Here is a 27,999-nt window from a genome sequence, read left to right on the forward strand (position 1 = left end):
GGAGCTCTCCAAATACTCGGGCATTAGAGTGTATTTGCAATTTTTCACAGACATTAGCATCTAAAAACGTATGTCCAACAAGGGAACTTTAGTGTTATCATCTAGATCTAACAAAACAAAAACTGGTTTCAGGATATACGTTGTTTTTCAATAAACCAGTGAAAAAACTTTTCACTGAAAGGTAGGTTTGTTTGATACAACAATAACCATTTTTTGCGGTCATCATAGCAAAATATCGCACGGGGGTAAAAAGGGTTCCGCGAGATCTGCTTTTTTCACCATATTTACTTTTATTTTTCTTCACGGGGGAATAAACATAATGTCGTTGTGAGTTCGCTTGGAGTGCATAGGGGGACTTATATAATTTGACTTCTGTAACGTCCAGATCTTTTGGATGGTTTCTTAAGTTCATCGCGTTCTCGTTTCCGGGATTTCCTAAATGCCTTCTTCTTCCTTTGCAATTGTCAAATTTTATATTCAATATAGTCTTCCTCGTCATCTCCTGAACACGAGGATGGCGATGTTCCACTTTAAGGAAAAATTTCAAACATGTTTTCTTCTTGGTAGAAAAATTAATGAGGTTATGTGGTGTGTACTGGGATAGGTAAGACCGAATCGATACCGAAATGTTTCAGTACAATCTTTAAAGTTGTAACCTCTTGGTGTAAAGTGGGTTGACTACATATCTTTACTGATCTCGTTAAAAAGTCGCGAATATAAATAAATTTCCAAAATTCAGAGGCCGCCTTTAAACGTAGTAAAATCATGTGCCGCTCGCGGCGAATGGTGCACCGCATTGCACCTGATTGTCAACTTTTGTTGTCGGCTGCGGGGAAAGGGCCGATAGGGGCGGACGCGCAGATTTAATTTGTACAATCGTAAATTTGACAATCAAGTAAACAATGGTCGGTTTATCGCGATGTTCAGATTTTGACTTTATGGCGGACAGTTTGGTGGAAATCGCCGCTAATAAACGAAAATATATGGAAGCCATTGTTCGTTGCCGGCGCGGCCACTATTATAGTTATATCTGTATTCTGCAGATTTAATGGGCCCACAACGTTTCGTCATTTTTGGAGTAATTGAAAGAGACGTTTGTAAATTGATACCGTTTTGGATGGGGCAGTCATTGTGCCGATCCGGACGTATATCGGGTTAATTCGATATCGACTTTTGTAAAGCAATTTCGGATTTTTAATTTCCGTTAATGGTTATTTAGTGTTGGCGGGATCCTTTGTTCGTCCCCTCCCCCCACGTTTGACGAGAATGAATTTCCGATGATTGCTGCAGTTGCGCTTTTTCAAATCGTTGAGTTTGACTATTCTCAATAACGGGTGTCTCTAAAATCTTTCTCCTACAGTTGCTTATCTATTCATACCGGCACGTTCTATTCATATTTCTAATTGATATGGCTAGTATGAGTTTAAATGACAATTCAAAAGTATTAAAATGAAAAAAAAGGAAACATAATACTGATAAAATGATTTTCTTCTGATATACCATATCATTTTTTCTTGAATTTTTTAGATTTGTTTGATGAGATTGTTTAGTAACTATTACCATGTAACCATTACTATGTAAATAATTGTATGTTGTCACAGTAGGGTTATTAATATCCTTTGCAGAAGAGATCTTTGGATGGATGGATGGATAGATGGATCTTTGAACTAGTTGGAAACGAGTAATACAAACCAAGATCTTAAACTATTGTCAATATACTTTTTCTGAATTAAATAACAGTTATTCCTTGAATACTTTTAAAAGAAAAATGAACAGTAGACTTAACAGATTTTTTCTTAAGCTAATAATATCTGGCCTATTAATAATTATCGGATAACCCGACTTAGTTACAGAAGAAAACAATTTTCTTTGGTGAACTATTTTAGCACTACTCAACCTAAACACTGTGTAATTTATCACAAAACAAATAAACAAAAAAAATTTTTCGTTTAAAAATAGCTACTAATATTATCCGCAAAATTAGTGAGAGATTGTATCTACCGGGCTTCAGTTTCGGAAATCTGCCTCGAGCTAATTTGGGGCATCGTTCCGCGAAAAAACAGAGGCTTTTCCAGTCACCGATTTTAATACTTCATTCAGTTATTGGCGTTTTTCAACCCCACCACCTCCACCCCCACCCCCCTCCGACCAACCCTGCCCGGTGGCGGTAATTCAAACATTTAAAAATGTGAAAGGCCCGACAGTGTTATCGCGGCAAATTGCCCGGGCAAAACGTAGAACAAACGTTCCGCCAGCCCCAAAACAAAAACAAAATCTAATATAAAACGCACAATGGCCTAATAAAACACAATCGAAAAACAAAAACTGCAATTATATACATGACAATATATCGCCGGAACGGTCGCAACGTAATACAGTTAAATATATTAATAATTGCAAACAATAAAAGTGGATTATTTTGCATGGGTGCCCGTTGCAATATTTCAACGTGCCTGGAAAACCGACATATAAAACAATGGGGGTGGTTTGCGGGCGGCCCGATGAGGGGGCGGAGGCGAGCCGCTCACAATGGGACCCACGGTCGTTTTCGGTTTCGCTTCGGACAATGTATATTTAATTTCGGCAAACGTTATACGTACGTAGTACGTAATACGTATGCGTGTTGTTGTTTAGACCCATCTACTTAATGAGCTCGATTTAACTCTGGTCGGCCAATCCCCGTGAGGATTATGTTCGGGTAGATGCCCCTGCGGCGATTCATTCTTGGCTGTTGAGTCATGCCTCAAAAATGAATTAGTAGGATCTAAGTACTACAACAAGAATCGTGACTAATTATTTGATAAACTTCACCGAGTATAAAACTTTATGAGTATGAATAGTAAATGGTGTTTTATTTATGAGTCAATTCTGGTTTGTGTTTCAAAGACAATTGGACTGCGTACTGTGCAGTGGAGACCTTCTAACAGCATAACAACATTGGAAAAAACAAGGGTTGAGGTTGAGGTTGAGTCGGACATTTTTCTATTTTAAAGCTGAACTACTTTCCATGCACTATACTTTCCATTTGATAAAAATTAGACTTCTCACAGTCAATTTTGAAAAAATAGGTATGTTTTTCTCGAGTTATGATCAAGTCAATACCTTCAAAAAAAATTTACATGGTTTAAAAGATCAGAGGAATTTTACCCAAAACTCTTTAAGTATTTGAAACAAATGCCCTTAAAATAACCTGGATTTTTTTTGTTCATTAGAACAAACGCACCTTATTTTCGGAATTATCAGTTGGTAAAGCGATATACACAAAAAAAATTCAAGAGTTCTTTTATTAAAAGGAGGTAAAAACAAGATTTTTCCAACCGACTCGTGTATATAAAATAATCTTAGGATTCTACAAAAAACTGATTTGAACTTCTTACATTCTAATATGTGGAAAACTAGTTTTCTGTGCTTTCCCCCATAATATTTAATAGTTTTGAGAACAAAGTAGGTATTAACAAGCAGAAATGGAAATGCCAACGAGCAAAACTGAGTGACGTGAAAAGAGAACTGCCACACAAAAAATACAGTTTTGTGCGATTTTGCATTGCCTGCGTTTTTTTTTGTGAATTTATTAATCCCTAGTTTTATTTTTTGTAAATTTTTTATTATTTATTGGGAAATATTATTATTTGCTACTAAGCTGAACCATGCCGTGATGATCATTTCTGCTCTAATAACTCTGTTTTGTCGAAAAGAGACTTATACTTTAATCTACATGTAGTATGTAACCAGCTGCAGCTTAAAGAAAAACGTCAAATATCGCAGAAAGAATTTGTATTAAAGTTTTTGTTTATTTGGCGCAGCTAAAGCAAATTACCAGTTGTTGTGTCACGCAATAATAGCTTCCCAAAGACAAAAGACAAAACACCAATTGTTCTGATACCCGTTCACATTTCGCAATTCTGATTGAGTTAAGTTTGGGAGCCTTTTGCAAAAGATGCATCAATCATCCAACAACTGTGACAGATAATAATAATAATAATAATAATAAACGACTTTTATTTCAGATATCATAACAAACATACAATACAGAGGCCAATTAGTTGTAGCTACCCTACTGAACCAGGGCCTGACACAACAAAAATTAAAAAAGAAATTGATGATGACGCGCTATCCCAGCTACGAATTATTAAAACAAAAAGCAAACAGAAAAAATCTCTACAGCAAATTATGTAGATGCAGTAATTCTTTGTTGTATTTAATTTTAAACGTATTATGATTTAAATTTTTAACACCTTATATTCCCTTTGAAATATGCTTTTTAAATGTTCTTTAAATCTTAGCTCGCTGTCTGAACAAATACCCAAGTTTTTAGCATTATTAAAGGCTAAGCACTTAATCATCAATTAAAATATTTAAAGAATTTTTGATCCTACTCATCTTATTTTTATTTCCAAAAAGTAATAATGCAGATTTTGTAGGGTCTAACATCAGATTATGGCTTTTGCAGAATTCAAAGTGCGTAAATCGTGATTCGTGTTTTGTTCTACCTCCAAAAGATCATAATCATTAAAACAATAATAAATTTGTGCATCGTCGGCAAACACTTGAATTTTACAGAAAGTGATTTTAGAATGTCCGAAGTACGCACAATAAATATGGACCGCTTTGGCACCTCGGAGAGGATATTATTTGTTTTCTATTATTCAGATATGATGATATAAGAGTAAACAATTCCGTAGAAAATCCATAACATTTTAGCTTTGATTTTAGAAGTTTCGTTCTATTTGTGTCCCAGACTTCTTCTTAAAAGCACATTCCGTAAGTGAGTCAATATTGCCAAAAAAAATCAGCCACGATTGAATCCTCATTACGGTTCATACTACCCCAACCAGATCATTGCTGTTTATACTAACCTGTGGTTGCACTGTTGACAAGCGAAGCACTCCAAATGGTACACGTTGCTTCTGGCCCTCATAACCATTTCAAAGGCGGGTATTACTTTGCTGCACGCGGCACAGTAGCCGGTATTTCCAAACAACCTCAGATAATCCCTTTTGCACAGTATCAAATTGGCCTTGGTGTAGAGGGTGGATCCGACCTCGCCCAATCGACAGTCGCAACAGCCGCACTTTAAACAATCTTCGTGCCAAAACATGTCGAGCGCTTTCAGCAGGTAGCGTTCTGTGATCGGTTTGCAGCAGCCAGCGCACTCCTGCGGTCCCCCGGAGCTTCCGGGCTTCGCCGCTTCGGTTTTCGATACGTCCATCGTCATCATGGGCCCGTTAGGCCTGCTCTTTATCTGCAAACATAAAAAAACGCGATCAGAACAAGACTGACTTGGGAAAATCTTGGCTACTCTGTACTATGCACTTCGCAGTCTACAAAGTCACATTGTATTTTAAAGGCTTTTTGTCCTAGAAGGATGCATTGTTTTTCTATCCGTGCTCCTGCCGACCACTATGCCAATGAACAATTTTCAGAGCCTTTAAGATTTTTGTTTATAATTGAAAAACTCTGTATGTCATCGAAAAAATGCATGAAATAAAAGTTTTAGTCCCAGATTTCCCGCATATAGTTTTCCCGAATAGTTTTAAGGAAAATATTTTTTTTGTGAAAGCCAAAATAAAACATTTTTTTAATTTATTTTGTTAATACTTCGCGACATTTCACTGCACCCAACTTCTAAAAAATGTGGGTATAAACGTCTACCTTCCTGTCAAATCTGAAGTCGACAGCTGCAAATTTTAGATAACTACTACATTTTATATTATACCACGAAAATCCTGCACACCCTGTTCAATGTGGTGCAGGATTTTCAGGATGCAATAAGCGTTTCAGTGAAGGAAAAGTATTAATTTCTACATTTACGAGACAATCAGAAATAAATTACGCACTTGGTTTTTAGTCGAGTTAAAATCAAGCAAGTGGGCTTCACTTGCATTGAAAAATGGATATTTTTTATTTAAAAAAAAAGAAACAGAGCTAACATTAGGCGCACTTTTATAACAATGCAATAAATAAATATTCCAAAAGCACGTACCTTACTAATTTTAGTAGAACAAATTTCCGAAGAGTTTTGGTAATTTGAGAAAGAGATTTAAACAAACAAATTCAATTTCTATGAGGAATAAGCGAGAGAGGAAATATTTGCTAAAAAATGTTGTAAACTTTTGTGACTACGCTTACATTTTCCATTGCCCCAATCTGGCGGTGTTTGTTCGAATTAACCGGGCGAACAAAAACTCCGGAGTTAAATTTATTCAAACCGTGGCGAGGTAATTTCCGTGAAGGGGGGAGAGATGTGTCCAGATGAACGCCGTTTAATTTTCCGTTAATTACCGTAACAAAAACATCGTCTTGGGCCCTTTATTTGACTAAGCAGTAGTAAAACAAAGGATACTTTTCAAGTTTTTAATTAAAATTACTACCTATTCCGCTTTACTACCTCAAAAATTAAAAATTCTTTTTGTGCGTTTTCCGTTTATTGTGGACCCCTTCCCTCTCCCCCGTGGACGCCATGTTATAAAGTTAATTATGTTCCGGGCTCACACAATAAAAACTTAATTTGTAAGTTTTTCTTTCCGGACAATAAATTATTTTCCGTCCAATCTAAACATTTTTAAATTAAATTTCATCCTGACGACGGTTGCGCTTTCATGTTCGACAAAGGAATCGAGAGAAACTAGATTGGAATCGGACGTTTCGAATCGTTCACGAGTTTGGTAATTATTTTGTTCAACATAAAACTCTGTAATGATAATTAAAATGGAAGAAAGATATTTCCGAATAGTTTCTGGATAGTGTAAAATTCTTTCCAGAAAATAGAAAGCAATTATGCTCGATCAAGCTTTCTACCAGATTCCATCAGCGTTATTGGGAGAGTTGAGATCTTACTAAAAGATCAGCTAACTTCTTATATTAACCAGATCGAATGTCTTTGTGCTGGTCAGTTTGGATTTAGGGGAGGGTGTTCGACGATCCAAGCAGTGTCTAAAGTTGTGAGTGGGATAGTTGAGGGCCTCGAGGGGGGTGAATTAGTTGGTTTGACCTTGTGTGATCTCTCTAGGGCCTTCGACTGTGTTTCTCACCAACTTCTTATTAAAAAGCTATATAGATATGGTATACGAGGTCTGCCCTTAGATCTTATAGCGTATTACTTGCAGGGCCGACAGCAGTTTGTAGAATACCAGGATGACCGTTCATCACTTGAATCAGTAGTAAGCGGGGTGTCACAGGGTTCCATCCTGGGCCCGCTACTATTTACAATATACATAAATGACCTTTATCATTTCATGGCCCCCAATCAGTGCGTGATGTTTGCCGACGATACATCCTTCACTACATCTGCTAAGAGTATCGAGGAGTTGTCCGTTAAGGTTGGCATGTTGGAGGACAGGGCTAATGTCTGGTTCGAAAATAATTATCTTAAATTAAATTTAGACAAGACCCAGAGTATTGTGTTTCCTCCAATAAATGGTGGACAGTCCGTCAAGTTGCTTGGCATTAGGATCGATGATAGTCTAAATTGGAAACAACATATCTCAGACCTGAAAAATAGATTGTCCAGCAACGTATTCGTTCTTCGACGACTGAGAGGCCTGATAGGAACAAGGACTCTGCTTATGGTCTATTTTTCTTTGTTGCATTCGCACTTATGCTATGGCACGGTACTGTGGGGTGATTCCTCAGCTGCTGTGGAGATTTTTAGAATGCAGAAAAGGGCCATTCGAGTCGTTACTAATATAGGATATAGGGACTATTGTCAACCTTGTTTTAAAAAATTCAAAGTGATGCCCCTTCCTTGCATCTATATCTACTACCAGTTATTAGAGATACAGAGAACGAAAGGAAACTTTAGCCCTAATTCTGATCGCCATGGCTATTCAACTCGTTCGGGGGATCTCCTTAGACGGCCTAGGTTTAGACTGAGGAAGTCTGAGAACAATTCATTGAACCTGAAATTGTATAATGTTTTGCCAGATACCGTGAAAAAGATGAGCAATAGAAAATTTAAACATAATATTAAAGAATTTCTACACGTCATTGTTTTTACTCCCTGCGAGCATACATTGACACTGTCACTGGTATCGATGCGCTATAAAACTGTACAGTACTGTCTAATTTTGTTTGTATTAGATGTGTGTTTTTATGTTATTTATTATTTTGATTTTATTGCACTTGAATATCACTTCTGACTTGCTACAATTGTACGTCCCTTTTGTACGAAACGTAGTCAATAAATGAATCTATCTATCTATCTATATTTAGACACCCAAGTTCCTTACGCTTATCCTGGATTCGATAGTTACGACTAAAATACCCAGTACAATTCTATAATGAGAGACACAAAAATTGTTATAAGACGCTAAGCTTTAGGCAACTAGTCATAGCTCACGTAGGTATTGTGAAGATTTGGTCAGGACAATCCAGAGCAACGAATCAAGCAGAAGGAACGACATTTCCACTTTCAAATATTGCCCACCTAGCCATGACGTTTTTTTCTCATTATTTGGTTTCATTTCTTATTACATTATACTTTCATTTCCCTTCTCGTTCTTTCTACTACAATATCTGTGGATCTTTTTGCTCTTTTGCTACAGCTAATGTCCATGATTTCACTTCTAAAAATATATAAAATACATAACAGCGGCATTACTTTCGTCTCCAGTTTAACATTAAAAACATTTAAACATATTATTGATCAAGATGTTTCTTGTTTCTTCTAACCAACGTTTGCTTTCTACCACATTAAAAAATTTGGATATATTACATTTTCTTTTTTTTTAGATTAACCCCAGACGATTTGCAATTATGACAATATCACCTCTATCAGCTTCAGAAATGGTAACTCTTTGATACAAGATTTTATCTGGCCAGCGTTCATTAGAAGAGGCTAGTTGATTTCGTCGACGTCGACGAAACCTATGTTAAGCTACTGCGCCATTACCTGACGTTAGTCTACTTTCGCTAATCCAATCAAAAGAATTTGCATAATCATGGAACGGTGGGTGCCGTTTTCCATTCATTCTTCGATTCATTGAGGTTATTGAAACGGAACAAAATCTGCGTGAACTGCAGTATGGACAACCTGCAAGTGGCAGGAAGGGTCATCTCATAATAAATATAGGGATTTTGTGACTGCATTGAACGGCAATTATAATGCAATGCAAATGATAAAAGTGACCCCTCCTTTTAACATCTACGAAAAAGTTAAATTTTTCAGTTTTAGTAAATTTTTTTTCTACATTTTTGTAAATTTTTGCAGAATCCTGAAGCACGTCAACTTATTTTTAAAAGAAACCACAACTTCGCTATTTCGAAATTTTTATTGACGGATCCCTCTTATTTTTAAGTTCGTTTGGGCGGGGCAACTTAGTATTTTTAAATCACAATAATAATAATATCCAGGACAGTGAATTTGAAAATGGGACCGATCCAATGGCACCACGGTCTCCAAATTTAAAGCCATTAGATTTTTTTTATCAGGACATTTAAAAACGAAGCTGTTCCTAAGATCTCTGAAAGAGCTGTGTGAACGAATAGTAGGTGAATACGGAAGAAGAACCCCAGAGATGTTGGAAAATGTCAGAAGAGCTTTTGAACAAAGGCCCTACTACTGCATTGAAGAAGATGGTGACCACTTTGAGGTTTTGATTTAAATTTTTTGCTACTTACTTACTATTTGTAGAAATCATTTGTAGCATTGAACTCATCGGAGCCAATTATCTCAAAAAGCTAATTAAGGCGCCGCCCGACGCACTTTATCTAAACTCTCGAAGGTGTAACTCTAATCATTATGAAAATAGTACGAACTGAAAGTGGGAAAAATATTATATTTTTTATTTGTTCCATTTTAACTTTTCAAGCAAGCAAGACCTTTAAAAAGAGGCTTCACGAGTAAGTGCAAATCAATCAAAAAATGAAGAAGGAGCCATCTACGAAAATATCAAAATTGCAAACAAAATTAACGTGTTTCAGCGTTGTTTATTTTTTAAATACTTTTCGAGAAAATCAAGGCGGATCCTTTTATAATTTGCACCCTGTATATAATTTATATGTACTTTGTGTTTTCATATAAGTTACACAAACTCTTATAACTGGTTTTATTTTGTTATCAGGCTAGTTCAAATTGTTCGATTTTTCCTTTAGCTTCAGGTTCCACCATACATGTGAGCATTTCCCAAATTTTAAACAGAGGACCCGGGACATTTCCTCATTTTCTTATCTATTCGTGTCTGATTTTTGTATCGGTATATATCAAAACACTTAAGAGATTGTGTTTCTCCTTGCGATTTTTAATTTCATATTGTGAATTGCATTGCATGATCGCAGATACTTTTGGGAGCAGGACATTTTTAAATGTCGGCATTATTGCTTGGGTTCCCCATTGGGACGCAAGCTACACGTCTTGTAAATTTCTGTAGTTGTAAAAACAGAGTTTTAGGGAAAATTGGGTTTTCTTTACGCGGAGATTCAAAACATTTCGGACAATTTTTCCTTAGCGAAATTTTTCTTCGGATCCATAAATGGCATAATCGAAGCGTATAATTTTTGCTTATTGCGTAAGTAAATGAAATCGGGAATAAATTGAACGGTGAGAAGGACAAAAGGCCGAAGCAGAAGGTACTAAGTGACACTAAATGGACATGGGTGACGGATTGGATGGCGACAAAGACGTCGCGTCGTAAATTGAAAAGCGACGGCGCACTTCCCCGAGCAGACGCGACGACATGACCGTGAAATTGATCCGAATGGCGTTTCAATAGATTCCGGCATTTGAAGGGAAGTGTTTCCGTTATTTATTTCGCATAACCTTTTACAGGGTGTTTTATTAGCACACCATACAATTTTATGTTAAGTACGAGGATCGTCGGAACAGTTTCTTTAACCTTAACCTTAACAAAAAAATCAAAAACTATTTTCTCCGGTTGGGAAAGTGATGTCTGACTATTTTTTGGAACAGGCATGAAGTTATCTTAATTGGTTATCTTCAGATAGCTCTGTAGGAATCCACGAAATACGGTTTGAACTGCTTGACCATCCTCTTCATTCGCAGCGCCTTCGCCGAGTACTATTTGAACGGGCTGAAGGGATGAGATCTTCGCTGGGAAAAGCGCGTTATGCCATATGACCCCCCACCCTTTCGGCCAAGGTACTCGGCAACATATCAATCTTCGTTCTCGTTCCGGGGCAAACATTTGCATTAAAAAAAGGGGCCGTACGTATTATACGTATATTAATATTATATCGGAAAGAAAATAAGATTGCTAACGTCTGTGGGGAGGAAAGGCCCTTGTCCCTCGGCGCTTACCGCCAACCCCCATTGCCCCTATCGGTCGCTTCTCTCTCTTGACGTTTTTATTAAACTCTACAAGGTATTCGTTCAGGGCGATACATACGCTACACAGTCCGGCAATATTTTGTTATTGCCTTACATTATTTATTTCCTTGCTTATATATGTGTGTGTCTCTCTGTGTTTGTGTGTGTGAGTGTGCTCGACCTATTCCCAATATCGACTTTGACTTTTACAATATTCGTAGCGTTCAAAAATTTCACCGGCATATTCCACTGCGCCTTTTGCTAGTCGCCACGATACAGAAAACGTTCCCGCAGAATTAGAAGGAACATTTCCAAAGTTTTGGCGATTTTCGTTGTGGAAAAAGTTGATGGACGAGGAACTTCACAAATGGCAATGAATCTGATACGGGCAGGCCATGGAATAGCAGCGACGAAGGAGATCAATCCAGGCCAATGCATTAAAGAACAGAAACACACCACCAACCAGTTTTTTGTTTATCCCTTACCATTTAACGTTTAAAAGAAAAAATACATTAGAGTTTAAAAACAGATAAAATGACAATTACACTAGGAAAGTGCCGAAGAATGTGTGAAAATAACTGTGGTTTGAACCCAAAAATAACACTTTGGCTGTAGTTAACACTGGTTAGATCAATCAATGATGATGGTGTATATGTCTGGTGAGCAAGAACCATTCAGGAGGAAACGACAGGGTAGCCGTGCTTTGAACACAACTCCCACCTCACGCGCTTGATGTCCCATTGAATATTCCACCAATACAAGTCGAAGCAAGATAAGTCACATAAAGATTACTGTCAGGCCAGTCACCAATAATTAGTGAACATGGCAACGAACACCCGGCTACAGGTAGACGAAGTCCTGGTGCTACCTTTGGACAGCATTACACTCAAGTTAGCTTTGACCCGTATAGCCGTATAAAAACCCTGCCTTATGAAGCAACTATGAAAACATTTTTGAGAAGATCCATTCAATATGCGCATGTAGTAGAGCCACTATATTATTTAACAGCTATATGTTTTGACCAGATAGCAAGTCAGAATAAAGTTATGCTGTAATGAGGAGTGATGACTAGTGATTCAAAATTTCCGGAAAAATTGGTTGTTGGAAAAATAACGGGTTTTTTCCAGGAAAAATTGGATAAAAACGGAAAATTTGGTAAAAATTGAATTTTTGTTGGAAACGAAATCCAAAAGCATTTTAATATCCAGGGAGGTTTAAGTGTTAAATATTATTCAATACAATTATTTTCAAACATATTTTCAAAAATAAGTACAGTGTAACAACACTGACAACTTGTTTACCGGTGAATCCCCTACACATTTCCGCGAAACAAATCCGATTGAGTCCGATACATCCTTATTATCAGAAGTGCCTTTTGCTTTTAAGTTGATAGAAGATGCAATATATGGTATTCCCGCAAATACTGGCCTGTCCTGCCTGACTAAAGAAAACCTATTAGAATGTGTAAAAGAGCGCTTCGAATTTTGTTGTAAACCTATTCATTTTGCAGCAAATCTTCTTGGTTCCCGTTTTAAGGGGAAGCAATTAAATGAAGACCAAGTTATACTGGCAATTGATTTTATTTCGCAAATGATAAATGGTAAGTAATGGCAAATTTAACCCACTTCAGAACTGACACGGGATTTTTTAGTAAGAATTCTCTATGGAAATCTGCGAGCAGTCCAGTTATATGGTGGCAGGGGTTGAGTACCTCGCAGCCACTTATGCCAATTGTTACCAGAATTTTAAATGCACCTCCATCGTCCGCTTCGTCAGAAAGAAACTGACTGGTTTTGCATGATGTTATTCATACTAAAAAAAGAAATAGACTGACACAAGATAAGGTCCAAAAACTTGTTGCAATTCGGTCTACCTTAAATTTAGAAGAAAATGACAAATTTGCCTACGATTTTAGGCCAGTTCCGCTTTTGCAGCGGGTTGAAATGGATATCGAATTAATTGGGAATATGCAGGACAGCGATGCTGCGGAATCAGAACCAGATTCTTTCTCCGAAGACTTGGACCTTGACGATGAAACCCCTTTAAGTGTACTGGCTTTGCAGAAATGACGTTTTTTTACTTGCATTTTGCTTGCGCTGTCAGTTCTTCTTTTCATGTTTTGTTAACCAAAGAGTTCTTATTTTATTTTTTTATTATTTTGAAATAAAGTGGGCATCTTAATTTTTGTTTTTTTTTTTATTGAAGCAACTTATACTAACCAATACACAATTATATCATAATATATTAACTCGTTTAGCTGTCTGGCATTTAATTTAAAAAAAGTCAAATTTTCCGTTTTTTTCCAATGTTTCCGAGGTTTGGGAAAAAAACGGAAAAAAACCGTGTTTTTTTCCAAATTTTCCGGTTTTTTTCCGAACCGTTAAATCTCTAGTGATGACGTGGGCACGGTAAATCCATCTGCTGCTCTTTAAATTTGATCTGTTAAACTGTCTTAGGTATGAACTTTCACGAAACTCTAGAAAAAAGGTCTCAACAACGAAGTGTTTAGGGCGCTGAATTCAAATGTTTCAAACAATTGTGGCCCTTTCCCATTTTTTCCCGAGAAAAGCACAGTTCCTATTTCATAAGAAGTTGAAATAATTCTTTGCTGAGTACAGCTTCCCATTAATAATTGACTACATCTAATTGGCATTTCTTCTGGTTTAATGTCTTTAGGTTTAGCGCAATGGAAAGAAATGATAATTTTAACTAAATCAGAGATGCAGATTTTAAGTTAACGTTGGAAAGAGAACTTCAGCAACTTGACTTGTATCAACACCGATTTGATAATCCTTCATATAAAGACGTCCGTTCGGTAATACAAGAACGCGTTATTTCGCAGTAGAAAATTCGAAGTCAATTTTTGAAATTCGAAAAACGATTTCTATGCGAATAATCTCCACCCGACTGATGCCTTTCAGAAAACGTCGAGATAGATCGTTTCTCAGAAACGTTTTTAATAAAATAACGGGCTGAATACAAAATTGTCGCATTATAACTTTCCGCAGCGACGTCGGAAGAAATACTTGCTACAAATTGCAGATGTTAATCAAAATTGTAATTTTAGATATTGCTTTCGATTAGCGAGCGAGTTCAATTAAAATAAGTGCAATTATCATTAAGGTTAACGGGGAAGTATAATCGACATCGATAGATTACCAAGTCCAAAACAGGTCTATTTATATAATGTATACAGCATCGCTTAAAATAGCAACGTTCTACACGTACAAGTGAAGAAAGGGAAGAAACTTGATATCTTTTAATCGTGAACTTTTTGTTTGGAGTTAGAATGACACTTGGACACTCTATTGAGTCATTCAACAGACCAAAGAAGACTTCAGTTTGCTGGATGCCACCGGACCCCACAGTACGTAATGGAGGGAAATGTTTAGTCCTACAATACAACAATTGGTTCTTCGTCAAATCTACAGTGAGACAAAACCTTTTTTGTGAAGGACTTTTGCGACTTTGTTTAAGGCAACACCCTTTTACAGCCTTAAAGAAAAAATAGTATTACTGGTTAGCCTTGATTTCAGGCTTGGACACCATACTAGATGACTAGATGACTAGATGAAAAATAAAACGGGAAACAAACTTGTTGTTGCATTGTTGTGCCCCGTATATGCTCAAATTCAGCAACTTTGGAATTGTGTTTTAGTGGCCCTTTTTTATTTATGATGCATGTAGATTTTGTATACGAAGTAAGTAGATAAAGGTAGCTTTATTTCCATAAGAATTGAGTTACAAGTTTTGGATATTGTTAGTATAATACAAATATAAATAATATAAAATTACTTTAGAAAAATGAATTTATTAATAATAATTAATAATGTTAGGTAAATAACAAATATATTAGACAATAACAAACAACGAATACGTATTAACAGGAACGAAAGTCCTTAATATTATAATAGGCGACTCGTAGCAATTTGTTTTTAAGAGTGTATTTGAATTTTGTTTGACTAGCTATCTCCTTCAGTTAGATAGGCAATTTATTATTAATTTTTAAGGTCAAAATAAAAGTACTAATTGATGTAAGAGACAGTCGGTGTTTAGGTATTTGTATGTTAAGATTATATCTTAAATTGTACCGAATATCTGAGTTTCTTGATTAGATAAATAGGTCTCGACATGAAAAATTCCAAGGCATACATAGTATAGTCATTAAAAAATGTGTTTCTGCATCCTAAAGACTTGCTCCGCAAGGCGTAGTTTAAGACTAAACATTGGAAAAATAGTACATTTTTACCAAAGGAGAAGAAACCTGGTGACGGAGCTTTCATATGACAAAGCAATAAACAGAAAGTTTTTTGAGAATGTGATCCACCTGTTCGAACCAGGAGGGTCTTGAGTACATAAGCTCCGAGGAATTTTACAATACTTTTCTGTTGGATTGTGCTTTCATTGGAGCGCACTAATAAACTCTTATTTAAATCCCGTGTTGAAAAGGCGATCACCTTAGTTTCAATTTCATTTAGTATCAATTTATTAACTTCTGCAAAATGCTTGCAATGCTAAGTTGCTCAGACGATGCTGAAGAAAGGGTAAAAACTGCATCATCCGCAAAAAGGGAAAAGTAAGTATGGGGAAAAAAAGAAAACACATAATAAACGAAGCTTGTCCACTAAAATATCAACATCGACCAAGTCAAATGTTCTTTGTAGATTGGACAAAACGCATGCTGTTTGCTGCCTTTCTTCTAACTTGCCAAGAATATGCTAATATAACGAGAGAATGGCATCCTTCGTTGATTGTTTTTTCGAAAACCAAATTGCACGCCAAAAAAAAATGTCGACTTACCAAAAATTTTAAACTTGAATGCTCTTTCGAAGATTTAAAAAAAAAAAACAGATAGAAGTGCTATGGCTCTATAATTTGAAATAATTGTTGCACCATTTTTTTATACAGTGGCGTGATTAATTAAATTAATTAATTAAAAAGAATCATTAATGAGATTTGTCATCGGTTCTACAATAGTATCAACCACACCGCACAGGGAATGCCGTCCGATCCCGCTGAATATTTCTTAGTGACTGACAACATTTTATTACTAACTTCTGTACCTAAATATGGACTTAAATACATACTCTCTGCAAGACCTACATCTGGCGAAATCGTATTTTTATCAGACGAAAACATATTTTTCAAACTATTGGCTGAATCGACGAAGAATTTGTTAAAACAATTGGCAGCCGAAGTCATATTAGTAACCTTTTCCCCGTCTGTGGCACATTTTATTTCATTTTTTTTATATGCCATGCGGAACGCGATTTGTTTTCGGAATTCAAAAAACATTTATCATTAAAAAATGTTAGCTGCATATATGTACTTTTTGTGAACTTTTTTTAATTGTTTATAATGCAACATGATATTTTCCTTATGCGAATTTAATGTGACGACGTTATATGAGTCTGTCAGTCTCATACCTGTTGAATAATATCCCTTTTCCTTAAAGGGTACAAATTAACAAATTAAATGCCCTTAGAAAGAGTTTATGAAATGTATTAAATTTATTGTCGAGGTAAGTATACAACAGTAGTGAAATATTTGGGATTGGATGACTTGTCACTAAATTTCTTCCAAAATTCTGATCGGGCTTCCCATTTTCTGTCACTAGTCGAGGGCTCTAATTAACATATTGGAATCTATATAAAATTTATTAAATAAAATTTTCACCATTCATAGATTAAAATACAACGTACTAACTTTTGTTAAAAATATGGTGTTAAATATTGAAAATGATCTACACATTTTAAGTGCACTCAGAGAAAAAAACGTAGTAAAATAAAAAAAAACGCTAACAATTTGATCACAATCAAATATGATTTTGCTTCATTGGTACTGTTTAATAAATCAAGAACAGAAAATAAAATAAAATAAAAATAGAACATAACAAACAACAAAACAAAGAGGCCATCATTATAAATTATAAGAAAAGTCTTTTTTTATGTTAACGCTATCGTTAGATTAGAAAGTCTTATATTTTAGTTTCAGACACATGCAATATTAATATAATAGGTTTTCTTATAAAACTTAACATTTTATAATAATTTTATTGGAATTAATCAGCCTTAATTTAAATAAAACGAACAAATTTTTTTCAATCATACTTAATTGCCTTTATTTAGGTTTTGATAATAAAATGAAAGAAAATTATTAGGAATGTTATGGTGTGATCTTTCACCTCTTCTTGTTTGCATTATTCTGTAATGCTTAATTTTATACAGTCCAAATATGATTATATATATATATATATATATATATATATATATATATATATATATATATATATATATATATATATATATATATATATATATATATATATATATATATATATATATATATATATATATATATATATATATATATATATATATATATATATATATATATATATTAAATTTTCCCGTTGTGCATAAAGTAAGCGTTTTTCAGGCAATGTCTTGACAGATCCATTATGTATGGCGGAAGATCGATGTCAAATCCCTCTACCCGAGTATTCCAGTAGAAGAGGCACTCTTGCTTATAGAAGAAAACGAAGATCTTCCGCCATACATAATGGATCTGTCAAGACATTGCCTGAAAAACGCTTACTTTATGCACAACGGGAAAATTTACCGACAAATAGATGGAGCAGCAATGGGATCATCTCTCTCACCTGTGGTTGCCAACCTCTTCATGATTTACTTCGAAAAGAAAGCAATAGAGAAGGCAAATCTGAAGCCAAAACTATGGACAAGATACGTTGATGACGTATTTGTTGTATGGCCTTTTGGCAAGGAGGAGCTTTTGAAATTCCTAGATCATCTGAATTCCATTCACCCAAGGATTTAATTTACAATAGAACTTGAAGAGGATAACAGTCTGCCCTTTTTAGATGTGCACATCACAAGGACCGAAGATGGACACTTGGATCACACTGTCTATAGAAAACCAACACACACTAATAGATATCTGAACGCTAAATCTCATCACCACCCATCACAGATACAGGCAGTGGCAAATACATTAATTGCTCGGTCCTTCAGGCTCACAAACGAGAGGAACAGAGATAAAGAACTGAAGAAAATTAGTACCTGTCTTCAACAAAACGGATACCAAAGGCGCACCATCAGCAAGGCAATCAGTAAACAACAACAGCCGCAGCAGAGAGTGCAGGACGAGACCCAACGAAGATCGATCGCTGTCCTGCCATACATCAAGGGGGTTACTGACAAAATCGGCCGAATATTACGGAAACACGACATATCAACGGCATACAAACCTGACCATACCATCGGAGCAATACTAAGAAACCCAAAACAAAAAATTACTCTGGAAAACCAAGGAGTATACAGTGTAGCATGCGGATCGTGCAGCCTGACGTATGTGGGACAGACCAACAGAAGGATTTCAGCCAGGCTCGAGGAACATCGTTTAGCCATAAGAAACAAACAAACAACATCTGCTTCGTTTCAGCACCAACATCAGACAGGCCATAAAATTGATTTCGGCACTTGCAAACAAATAGCTAATATTCCTGATTTTAGGACTAGGATTATACGAGAGGCCATCGAAATAGAAAAGTCCGGACACCTCAATACGAGAGACGACGCTCTGCATTTATCCAACACGTGGAGAACGATAATCAAACAGCAGAGCGATGCGCAGCAGCCAACGGGGACATCGCAACTACGATCGGGCGAAATTAACAACGCGACAATTCAGGGGGCGGAGCTACCTCCCCCCACGCACAAGCAGCACCGTTACCATCTCCGGCGCAGAGTATAAATACCGCACGCACCGCCGATAACCTCCCAGTGTTCGAAGTGTTTTCGGAGCGCGAGCATTGAAGATGCCAAGTGAGATTTTGGCGAAACGTCTGCAGGATTCCAGTCGGATGCAAGATTTGCAGGATTCCAGTCGGAGTTCAACGAGCGAACGGATGATATCCCGGAATATAGTGTCATCACATTTTTCCATCCGTGAATCAATACGTGAGAATATATATATATATATATATATATATATATATATATATATAATCACCTACTACGTTTGCTTATCGCCAACAATTTAAAAAATGAACTACTCTTAAAACCAAGAAGAAAACGGTTAGAAAAACTTGAAGGCACTGAAAATGCAAACGGCGTCCACTACCAAGAACAAGAACAAAATATTTTCAAACGTACCTAAAAAGTTATATTTTGATTATTTAAATTGCAGAAAAGAGGTAATTTATTAAGTACACATAAAGATTTTTTGTAATAATCTCGTAATGGCACATATTAATTACTGCATTACAGTTTACTGGCTGATCTGTTCCAGAATTTAAAAAAAAAAATTACCGCAAAAACTGCAAAATTTCTGTCGTTTTCACGATAAGCAAACGATCCATAGTACGATCGCGTGGAAATATTTGGTTCCAATACTTCTATTCTTATTAAGCCTTCAAATCTTTAATTATCATCTAAACTTTTCTGCTTCCAATAAAAAAAATTATTGTTCTCTCATGATTAGAGCTTTAGTTAGTTTATCTTGCCTTTTCTTGATGTTATATGGTTTTATACCTCTGGTGGGTTTGTTTTTTTTTTTTTTTTTGTTCATTTTCTGTCTTTCTCAGTATTCGGATACATTTGATTGTTATACGAGACACTTTTGTTAATTATATTTGGATTGTTCATGTTATTCTAGTTCCTTGTAGCCTATTTTTCTCGAGTACTATCTTATCCTGTGATTCCCTGTTTAAATTATAAAAGGTAATTTTAATAACGCCCTGTATAACACCGAACACCCGACGAAGAGAGTATAGGCGAGACTGTGGTTAATCAAAGGCCCCCCGATTGCCGATTAATTCGTTCGAAAAATAATCCGCATTAGTGTCGAACGTTATTGGTTTTCGAAGGAAGTCGGTGTAGGGTTCCCATTCGGTCCCGTTTTATTTTCTCATTGTTTTCGAGTAATTATTTTAGATTTTTCAACTCGCTTCATTCAATGCGGGAAAGCATATACGTGCAAGCTCGCGAACGGAAAGAGCTCGAGGATATATAAACGGAAAATTATCATCGATCGTCCCTTCTCTCTGTTCCTATCTATATCTTATAATCTTTAAATTAACTTTTTGTGCGCCTCGCCAGAAATAATATTGTTTCGAATAACAGCCACACGCCGAATCGAATTTTTGAGAAAAAAAATAAGGCGGCCGAGCTTTTATATTTATCTAATCAGCTCAGTATGGAGGATAAAGTAATCAGGAAGTAACATCGACGTTGTTCGATCCTAAATAGTTTTCTATCGGAAAATATCGGATTTTAAGATCGACTGTTTTTAGTAGAAATTTATATGAATTTCCCCTTCTTCTTTTTGTTTTATCACTCCTTACTTTCAACTTTTTAATTTACTTAACGTTCATCCAAATTGCTAATAGCAGTCCTCTAACATATTCAAATCCGATCTCACCAACTTATAAAGCCCTTCTAAGAATCTTAATAAAGCAAACCAAAAAGATATAATTAACTTTTCTGACCAACTGCTTAATTACTAACACACAATAAGATCTGAGTTTATCAAGAACAAGTATACCTTTTGATCTTTTATTATTCGTTCATTTTCATGTCTACCGTTTACGTGTTTTAAATAAATAAGTTAGTGATACAATTTTGTTTGAAAATTTAGTGCAATGTATATTCTTGTTTAAGTTTTTCTATCCTTGAGATTGATTTTTTATATAACGCTACTCAGGACTGTATCGCATATAAGAAGACAATAATAATAACATTTATTTTAATGTTGTAAACTTTTGTTCTTAGTAATAGTATTGTTTACCAATTTTGTTATAAGTTAGTTAAATAGTTATATATTGTCTTGTTCAGGTTATAGTATATTATGCAACAAGTGCGATAAACGACACTTGAGTCACGAGTTTATTTGTCAAGAGCGGAGCGAGTGTTTAATAAACGGGTGACTTAAAAAGTTTATCAAACGTGTTGCATACTGAACTTTTTCTATGACCGTTAGTTTTTGGTAACATTTTTGCAAAACAACACGTTCGCTTGTTTTCAGAGATATTACCGCACGGTTTAAACAAAAGTCAACATTCAAACCGTGCGGTAATATCCCGGAAATATCCGAAGTGACTCGGATCCGCGGGAAACGAAACTGACGCGGTAAAATGACACGTTTCGCACACTAGATCGGTGTATAATTAAGTATTTTACTGAAGGGAATAGAAAAACAGTATATCATGCAACGGCATTTGAGTCACGAGTTTATTTGTCACGAGCGGAGCGCAGCAGAGCGAGTATTTTTAGGGTAGGGTAATTGATTATTTTATGGACGATTATTGCAAAACAGCATTCGTTGCCGACTTATTTCTGAACCCTGAAACGATTAGAATCGAGCTTAAGTCAATGTGGACTCAGAAGTTTGGTTCTATGCGCACAATATTAAAAAAGAGTGGTGCGACTGGTGTCATTAATCTGTTTGGATGGACAATAAGTTCCAATATTATTTCAAACAGTTTAGTCAACAGATAACTGAACATCAATAATACTGCAACTGAATTAGTTTGCGCTTTTTACAAAACAATTTAACAAAATAACATGTCAAATCTCCGTGAATATATTTTAAAAATCACTGTATGTCGAATAGCTCGAGAATATCATACCTAACTTACAACGAGGGAAAGAGTACAATTTTTGGTTAGTTTCGCTACTAGATTCGTCTTTTTATAACTGCAGTTCAAAGCGCACGCAGGTTTGTTGTTCTCTATAGCGGTTCACTGATAGTTACTCCGAATTTTGTACACTATATAGTTATACCGATAACTTCTCAAGTATAACACTTCGAAAATGCATGGAATCTAGGAAGTGTAACTGATTTTTCTTCACCCAATACATTGTTTATCTTTTGAACAATGAATGCGTCTGTTAGCCTCCTCTATAAAATCACACTGAATGTCTTGCAGATTAGTCTCCATGTAGGGACACCAATCTGTCACAGCATTACCCCTCTTAAGCAGTTTTTTAGTGATAAAACGAAACAACTCATTTTTGTTGAGCTCATTTCTGTGGAAAGCAATCCAATATTTCTACAGAAGTCCTTAAATGAACATATAAAGTGAGTTTATTACCAAGGCCATCACAAACGTGCTTGCAGGCATAATCTTATGGGATATATGATGAGAAAGCTGCGTGTCCGGTTTGATATTTGTGTAACTATGCTCCTGTACCCCTGAGTTTGACATTATGTTACACATAAGAGCTATCCCACCCAAAATTGCTGTGTCCATTCACTTGTACTCTTGGCACTCGATCTCAAAGCTTCATTTAGAAAAAGTTGGTTCTCGGGAGCCAGCGTTTAGGTCGTGAAGCGGAACGTCTTCCCCAACAGCGGACCAAACTTTTCAATCCTGTTGTTCACTCGACACGCTCAAGTTTTGGTTTTCATGGGTTGCATGTCGGTTCGGCCATCATTTTAAAATATACGGCCCATAGAGGCAAACGTCTCATTCCAATTGACTTAAAACCAGTTCTAATTGCTTTAGTGACCAGAAATTACTCGAAAACGACTCCTATGTTACAAAAACTGTCCATAAAGTTAGTTAAATAAACCCTAAATTTTTTTTATTCTTTTCGGCATATGGAACATCTTCACCAAACGGCATGTCATATTTCTTAGTGATTTGGAATATATCGCTAGAATTAGAGCCTAAACTTCATTTACAATAAAAATATTTAATTGACCATGGATTCGTTACTACCCCAGCGTTATTACGATGATCTTAGCAGTGGTATATTGAAAGATAAGATAAATTCTTGCGAATTGCAAAACTCACCTGCGACAGTAGGCTTTCGACAAACTGTACAGACTAAACCAACTTTCGACGTCTGGCGGCACGGGGTATTATCAACATGCAAATTTTCGGTAAAAGGATGTTAATTTATGTACATACACTAACGAAAAGAAGGCAGTGACATATATATGTATATATATATCGAAATATTTACATCTTGTTTATTTATTTTGGTTTAGTTATATGGGATTGATACGACATTTGACGAATAATTATTATGATTTTTTTTAATCTTAAAAGTCTATATTTCTTGGGTTCGGTTCTATTTTTAAAATTTTGATATTGTTCATGGATGTTATTTTATATGCGAAAATTTTTTAAACACTGACAAAAATGTTAATTTTCACCTCCAATAGCGAAATATCTGTTCATGTAAATGAGTGATTGTTGCAAATAAAGACCTATTTATTTTATTTTCTTTTTAAAAAGTATACTAATATTACTAATACTTTACCATACATGACATCTTTATTTATTAATTAGTAATTCAGAGATGAAACCAACTAGAGCTAACAAGCAAAACATTATAAATAAAAAAAGATATAAAATATATAAATAAATAAATATAAAAATTTATAAAGTTGTATTTTCTTTACCTTATCTTATATCTTTTATATATTTTTTTTTAATAATTTATTTTGTTTATATTGGACAATTCACCGTTGTTAGCGCCGCCAGGGAGTGAGAAGCGAATCGACGAAGACGAAAGAAAAATCGAACGGCGAGAAAATCCCAATTAGGTAAAGTAAGCGATTATAAATTCAATATCTGTATAACTGCGGGCGGCAGAGCTCCAGCAAAAGATTCATAATCAATCTTAAACATACCAATTATGTGAAGAGGAAGCAGATCAAAGACGAATTGGGCCGTAATCAACGCTTCCAATTAAGCGGCAACGCTCCCGGTGGCTACGAAATCAATCAAAAAACTAATTGAAAGCCTACTATGATCCCCGAGAATCCCTTTACCACTATACGTCTGTTGCAGTTTTTCAATGGCCGTCGTCTCGTTCTCGTAGACAGACGACCGGGTCTGCTTTAGACCAGCCGGTTTGGGGTCTTAGCCGGGATCGTTCCCCAAGCTTCCCCCGCCCTCCACCTTTTCCCAAAATTTAATTTGGGAATTTAATGTTGAGCTTTTTGAAACACGCATTACATACGTGGAATTGAATAAAACAACTTCATGCTATACAAGTTAATTTAATTTAATTTTAATTAATTAATTTAATATACAATTAATTTTCTTCATGGCTGTGTGTTTTATGTTTATGTTTGTCTTTCCTTTTCTCTGCAAATTTTTGCAGGAAAGTCAAATAATTTAAAAAAGAGCATAAGAGAGTGCTGGGACTCACAGGTCATGTGACCACTTCTTAACTGGGAGGAATGCCCGAATACGATAGCCGATTCGAGGAATCTCAATAAAAATAATACATAATGCACAACATAAATACATATAAATCTCTTTGTATTTTTAAGATTATTTCGGCAAATGCCTGGTCCATTGACATAAAATCTGAAAGGTCAATTCCACAAGCCTCCTCTCCTCCTCTTGATCAAGAGACCAAATATATATTCAATGCGAAAAAAGGCTCATTCTTTTTACTTAACTTTACCTGTTACACTTTAAAGGAAGAGCAATTGAGAAAGCAAATAGTGAAATCTTCCCAGTTCCGTTAGTCACGCAATGAATAATATCCTGATCCTTTGAATCTTCAACAAGAATTTTATTCAATGCCACATCTTTATTCCTGTGAAGAAAATTGTAATCTCTAGTAGGTGATGATTCAAAATATAAATAAATATAAAATATAAGTATACCAAAATATAACAGATATAACAAATTAAACGTAGAAGACTAAGATTTCAGATGAGCCTTTTGGTAAATGATGTGGACTGACTGATCATTAGCAGTTCTGAAAACCGTTGTAGATGATACTACCGGTAAAAATTGATACACCTCAGGCAAACTATTATGATATTTTCGTAGAGAAGGGAATGATCTTCCGTGCTTGGCCCTAAATTTCACACACTGAACTTTGCGCTATTTCCCTGAACAATTATAGAGATCTGAGCATATTTTGAATACAAACTAAAAGCTGCCGAATTGAGTGGTCATTTTGGTTGTGAAATTCAGCAAAGTCTTATTGGTTGAAAACGATATTTGAAATAATGCGCATAATAGAAGGGCCTTTATAAACATATTTTTCATGGAGGCTTCAAAAGTTCCCTTATTTTCATCAGCATAGGTAGTAGCTATATGATTTCCAACTGATATAGAGCAAACAAATAAAAATAATGGAATTTCTCTTGGACTTGTATAATGATTAAAACTGTATAAAGATGTCCAATACAATACAGTACATTTTTTTTTACTTTACCACCCACCCACCCACCGAAACAGACCATAGAATCCTGGACTGTGCTATTTTCATCTTACGAAACAGACAGGCTGTATATAACGGGAGCGACGGCGAATCAGTTCTTTTTAGTTGATTGCGGCAACCAATTTGTATAATGGGTCGAATTGTTTGATATATGCAGGATCTTCTAAGTGTATTACGGTGGATAGTGATAGAAAGGGACCACGACGGTATCGATGACGACCGAATCCATTTTATTATTGCAAGCCGCGTGTTATTCTTATTTCTAATACAGTAAATGGCCAATTCTGATTATTTAGATGGCCGGAGTAGCTCTTAAAAGTTGCGTCGCCGTATTAAATAGGTTTCGCCATTTTGTTTATGAATGGAAACGACTTGAAATATCGTTTTCGCCGATTGAACTCGACCGCTGAGAAAATATTCTATAAAACGTCGGTTGTGTCATTAACTGGTTATCAACACTAAGTTAAGATGAGGATCTACTTTCTTCCCCGGAATGTACAGTCAAATTCTATACAGACGTGTCCTAATGTAGATCTTTATTACCTTCAGAACATACAATTTAATTCTGTACACACGTGAAATGGAATATAATATTGATATATGATGAGATAAGACAAATAGAGCATTCAGTTGTAACATATACACCAGAAATATGCAAGTTATAGTCCTTCGTTTTCACCCCAAGACTGTAATTCACAGTAGAATTCCATGTGCTTTATACAGTACAATTCTGTGCACTTCTTCAGAAAAGTAAAATCGATCTTTTCCACTTTTAGAATATTGAAGATTTTTTTTATACAGCCTGCACTGAGATAAGCTACGCGTTTGTACACCTTCAGAATTTAATGCACCACACCACAATCTATACAGTTCTGCAATTTTCAGTTCTAAGGTCGCGAGGACTCGAGGAGAGAGGCCAAAAGGGGCAGTGGAGCGCAAGAAACATTTTAATTGGTCGATAAGACACTTGCATTCCTGCGACAGGACTTAATTAAAAAGCGTTAATTAAAACGCGCGGATAAAAACGCCAAACAAGTTATTATAAAAGTCGCTAAATAGAGGGACGTCGTTAAAAAACTCATCGGTTAACTTTCCGGGCACGTACGTCGATTCCTGCTTTAAAACGGGCGCGAAAGAGAAAGAGGGAGAGGGAAAAACTTTATATACTTGATTAGTAGCGTTAAATTGGGGCCCGGCAAACTTAATTAAATTTTATATAATGAACTAACGGAGGAAATGCCGAACAAAAATAATTAAAAACCCAAATTCGCCCCGCGCACGGCAACGGACGGTTAAGTGACAAAGTTAATTAACAGGGTTATTCTTTGGACACATTCGGCTCTTATCGTCGCGGCGTATCGTCCACCATTTTTTTCCGTCTTATTAATAACATCGAAGGTATAACAGGGGGCAATGTAGACGACTACGAATATTTGCAACACAGATTACAGGTTACATTCGAGACAGTTATCGCTTAGCCTGTGCGACTTCCTCCATCTTTAACATCGATATTCGATCCTTGGTGTAACTCGCAGGTATCGTAGGGATAGAGAGATAACACTGTACGAAAGATTTATTGCAGAATGATGAACAATATATTCATAACGAAGAGATTTTAGGTCAGCGAGGTTTCCAGCTGGAAGATGCTGATCATGCATCATAGTTTATCTTATTCATCGCAGTGGACAGGTCTGGAAAAGGCGTAGCCATGCAATGCTGACAATGGAAATTACTACAGAATGATTAACGAACATGACAGGAAGTGAAATTAACTCCAACTAAATAGTAAATATTTTTTAGGTCTGGATTTTCCAAATAACCTCTTTGCATGTATGTATGTGTTCTTACATTTCTCATAAGATTCTTCTTCTGTATTAATCTATCAATTTGACAATTGGGTCTTATTTGTTATTTTGACGGAATTGGTCATAAGGTCCCCAGGGGTATGAAGGCCCACCATAAGCAAAAATGTTGCAAAAAATATTTATTTAAATTAAAACATTAAACTGGTAATTTTATTTAAAACAGTTCTCTTGTAAGAACACATAGAAAAATAAAATTTAACAAAATATGAAACAGTTTTTCTTTAAAAAAAAACTTAAACGCAAACTCGTTATTGGGCCTCATTTCCAACCATAGAGGATAATAAGGCCTCCTTTATTTCTGTAACGGTCACTAAGCAAATAAACTACTCATTGCACTGCAGACATGTAACAGTTTTCGGATTAACTTCAGTCAATCGTCATGCATCCAAGAATTCCAATGGGTACATCCCTGTCGCTTTGAATGCATGTGTAAAATTTTGGATGCTCATACATCTCCCTCAAACTGGCGTAAAAATTTCAGAAAATCTTTTTTGTTCATTTTCCTATCTGGGAATTTGCCCCACTAACGCAACAACTCCTCATCCCAAAAAGTTTCGAAATTACGGAACACGCTTTTGTCGAATAGTTGGGGTGTAAGTGAATTCCCAGTTGGTCGCAGCATCAACAACGTGGAGATGTGACGCTGTACCCT

At 35.8% G+C, this 27,999-nt stretch overlaps 1 protein-coding gene across 2 annotated transcripts in view; it reads right to left on the reverse strand.

Moving 5' to 3' along the window:
* LOC132705176 (LIM domain only protein 3-like) overlaps nt 1-27,999 on the reverse strand; it is a 90,886-nt gene that overhangs the window by 14,563 nt on the left and 48,324 nt on the right. For both annotated transcript variants that reach the window (XM_060675619.1, XM_060675618.1), the window contains one exon: nt 4,857-5,242. In XM_060675619.1, coding sequence (XP_060531602.1) covers nt 4,857-5,218 — 362 coding nt within the window. In that variant the 5' untranslated portion in view covers nt 5,219-5,242. The remainder of the gene's footprint in view (nt 1-4,856; nt 5,243-27,999) is intronic.

Source organism: Cylas formicarius, unplaced genomic scaffold (genome assembly GCF_029955315.1).
Source record: "Cylas formicarius isolate icCylForm1 unplaced genomic scaffold, icCylForm1.1 PGA_scaffold_7__23_contigs__length_41026272, whole genome shotgun sequence".
Taxonomy (NCBI): domain Eukaryota; kingdom Metazoa; phylum Arthropoda; class Insecta; order Coleoptera; family Brentidae; genus Cylas; species Cylas formicarius.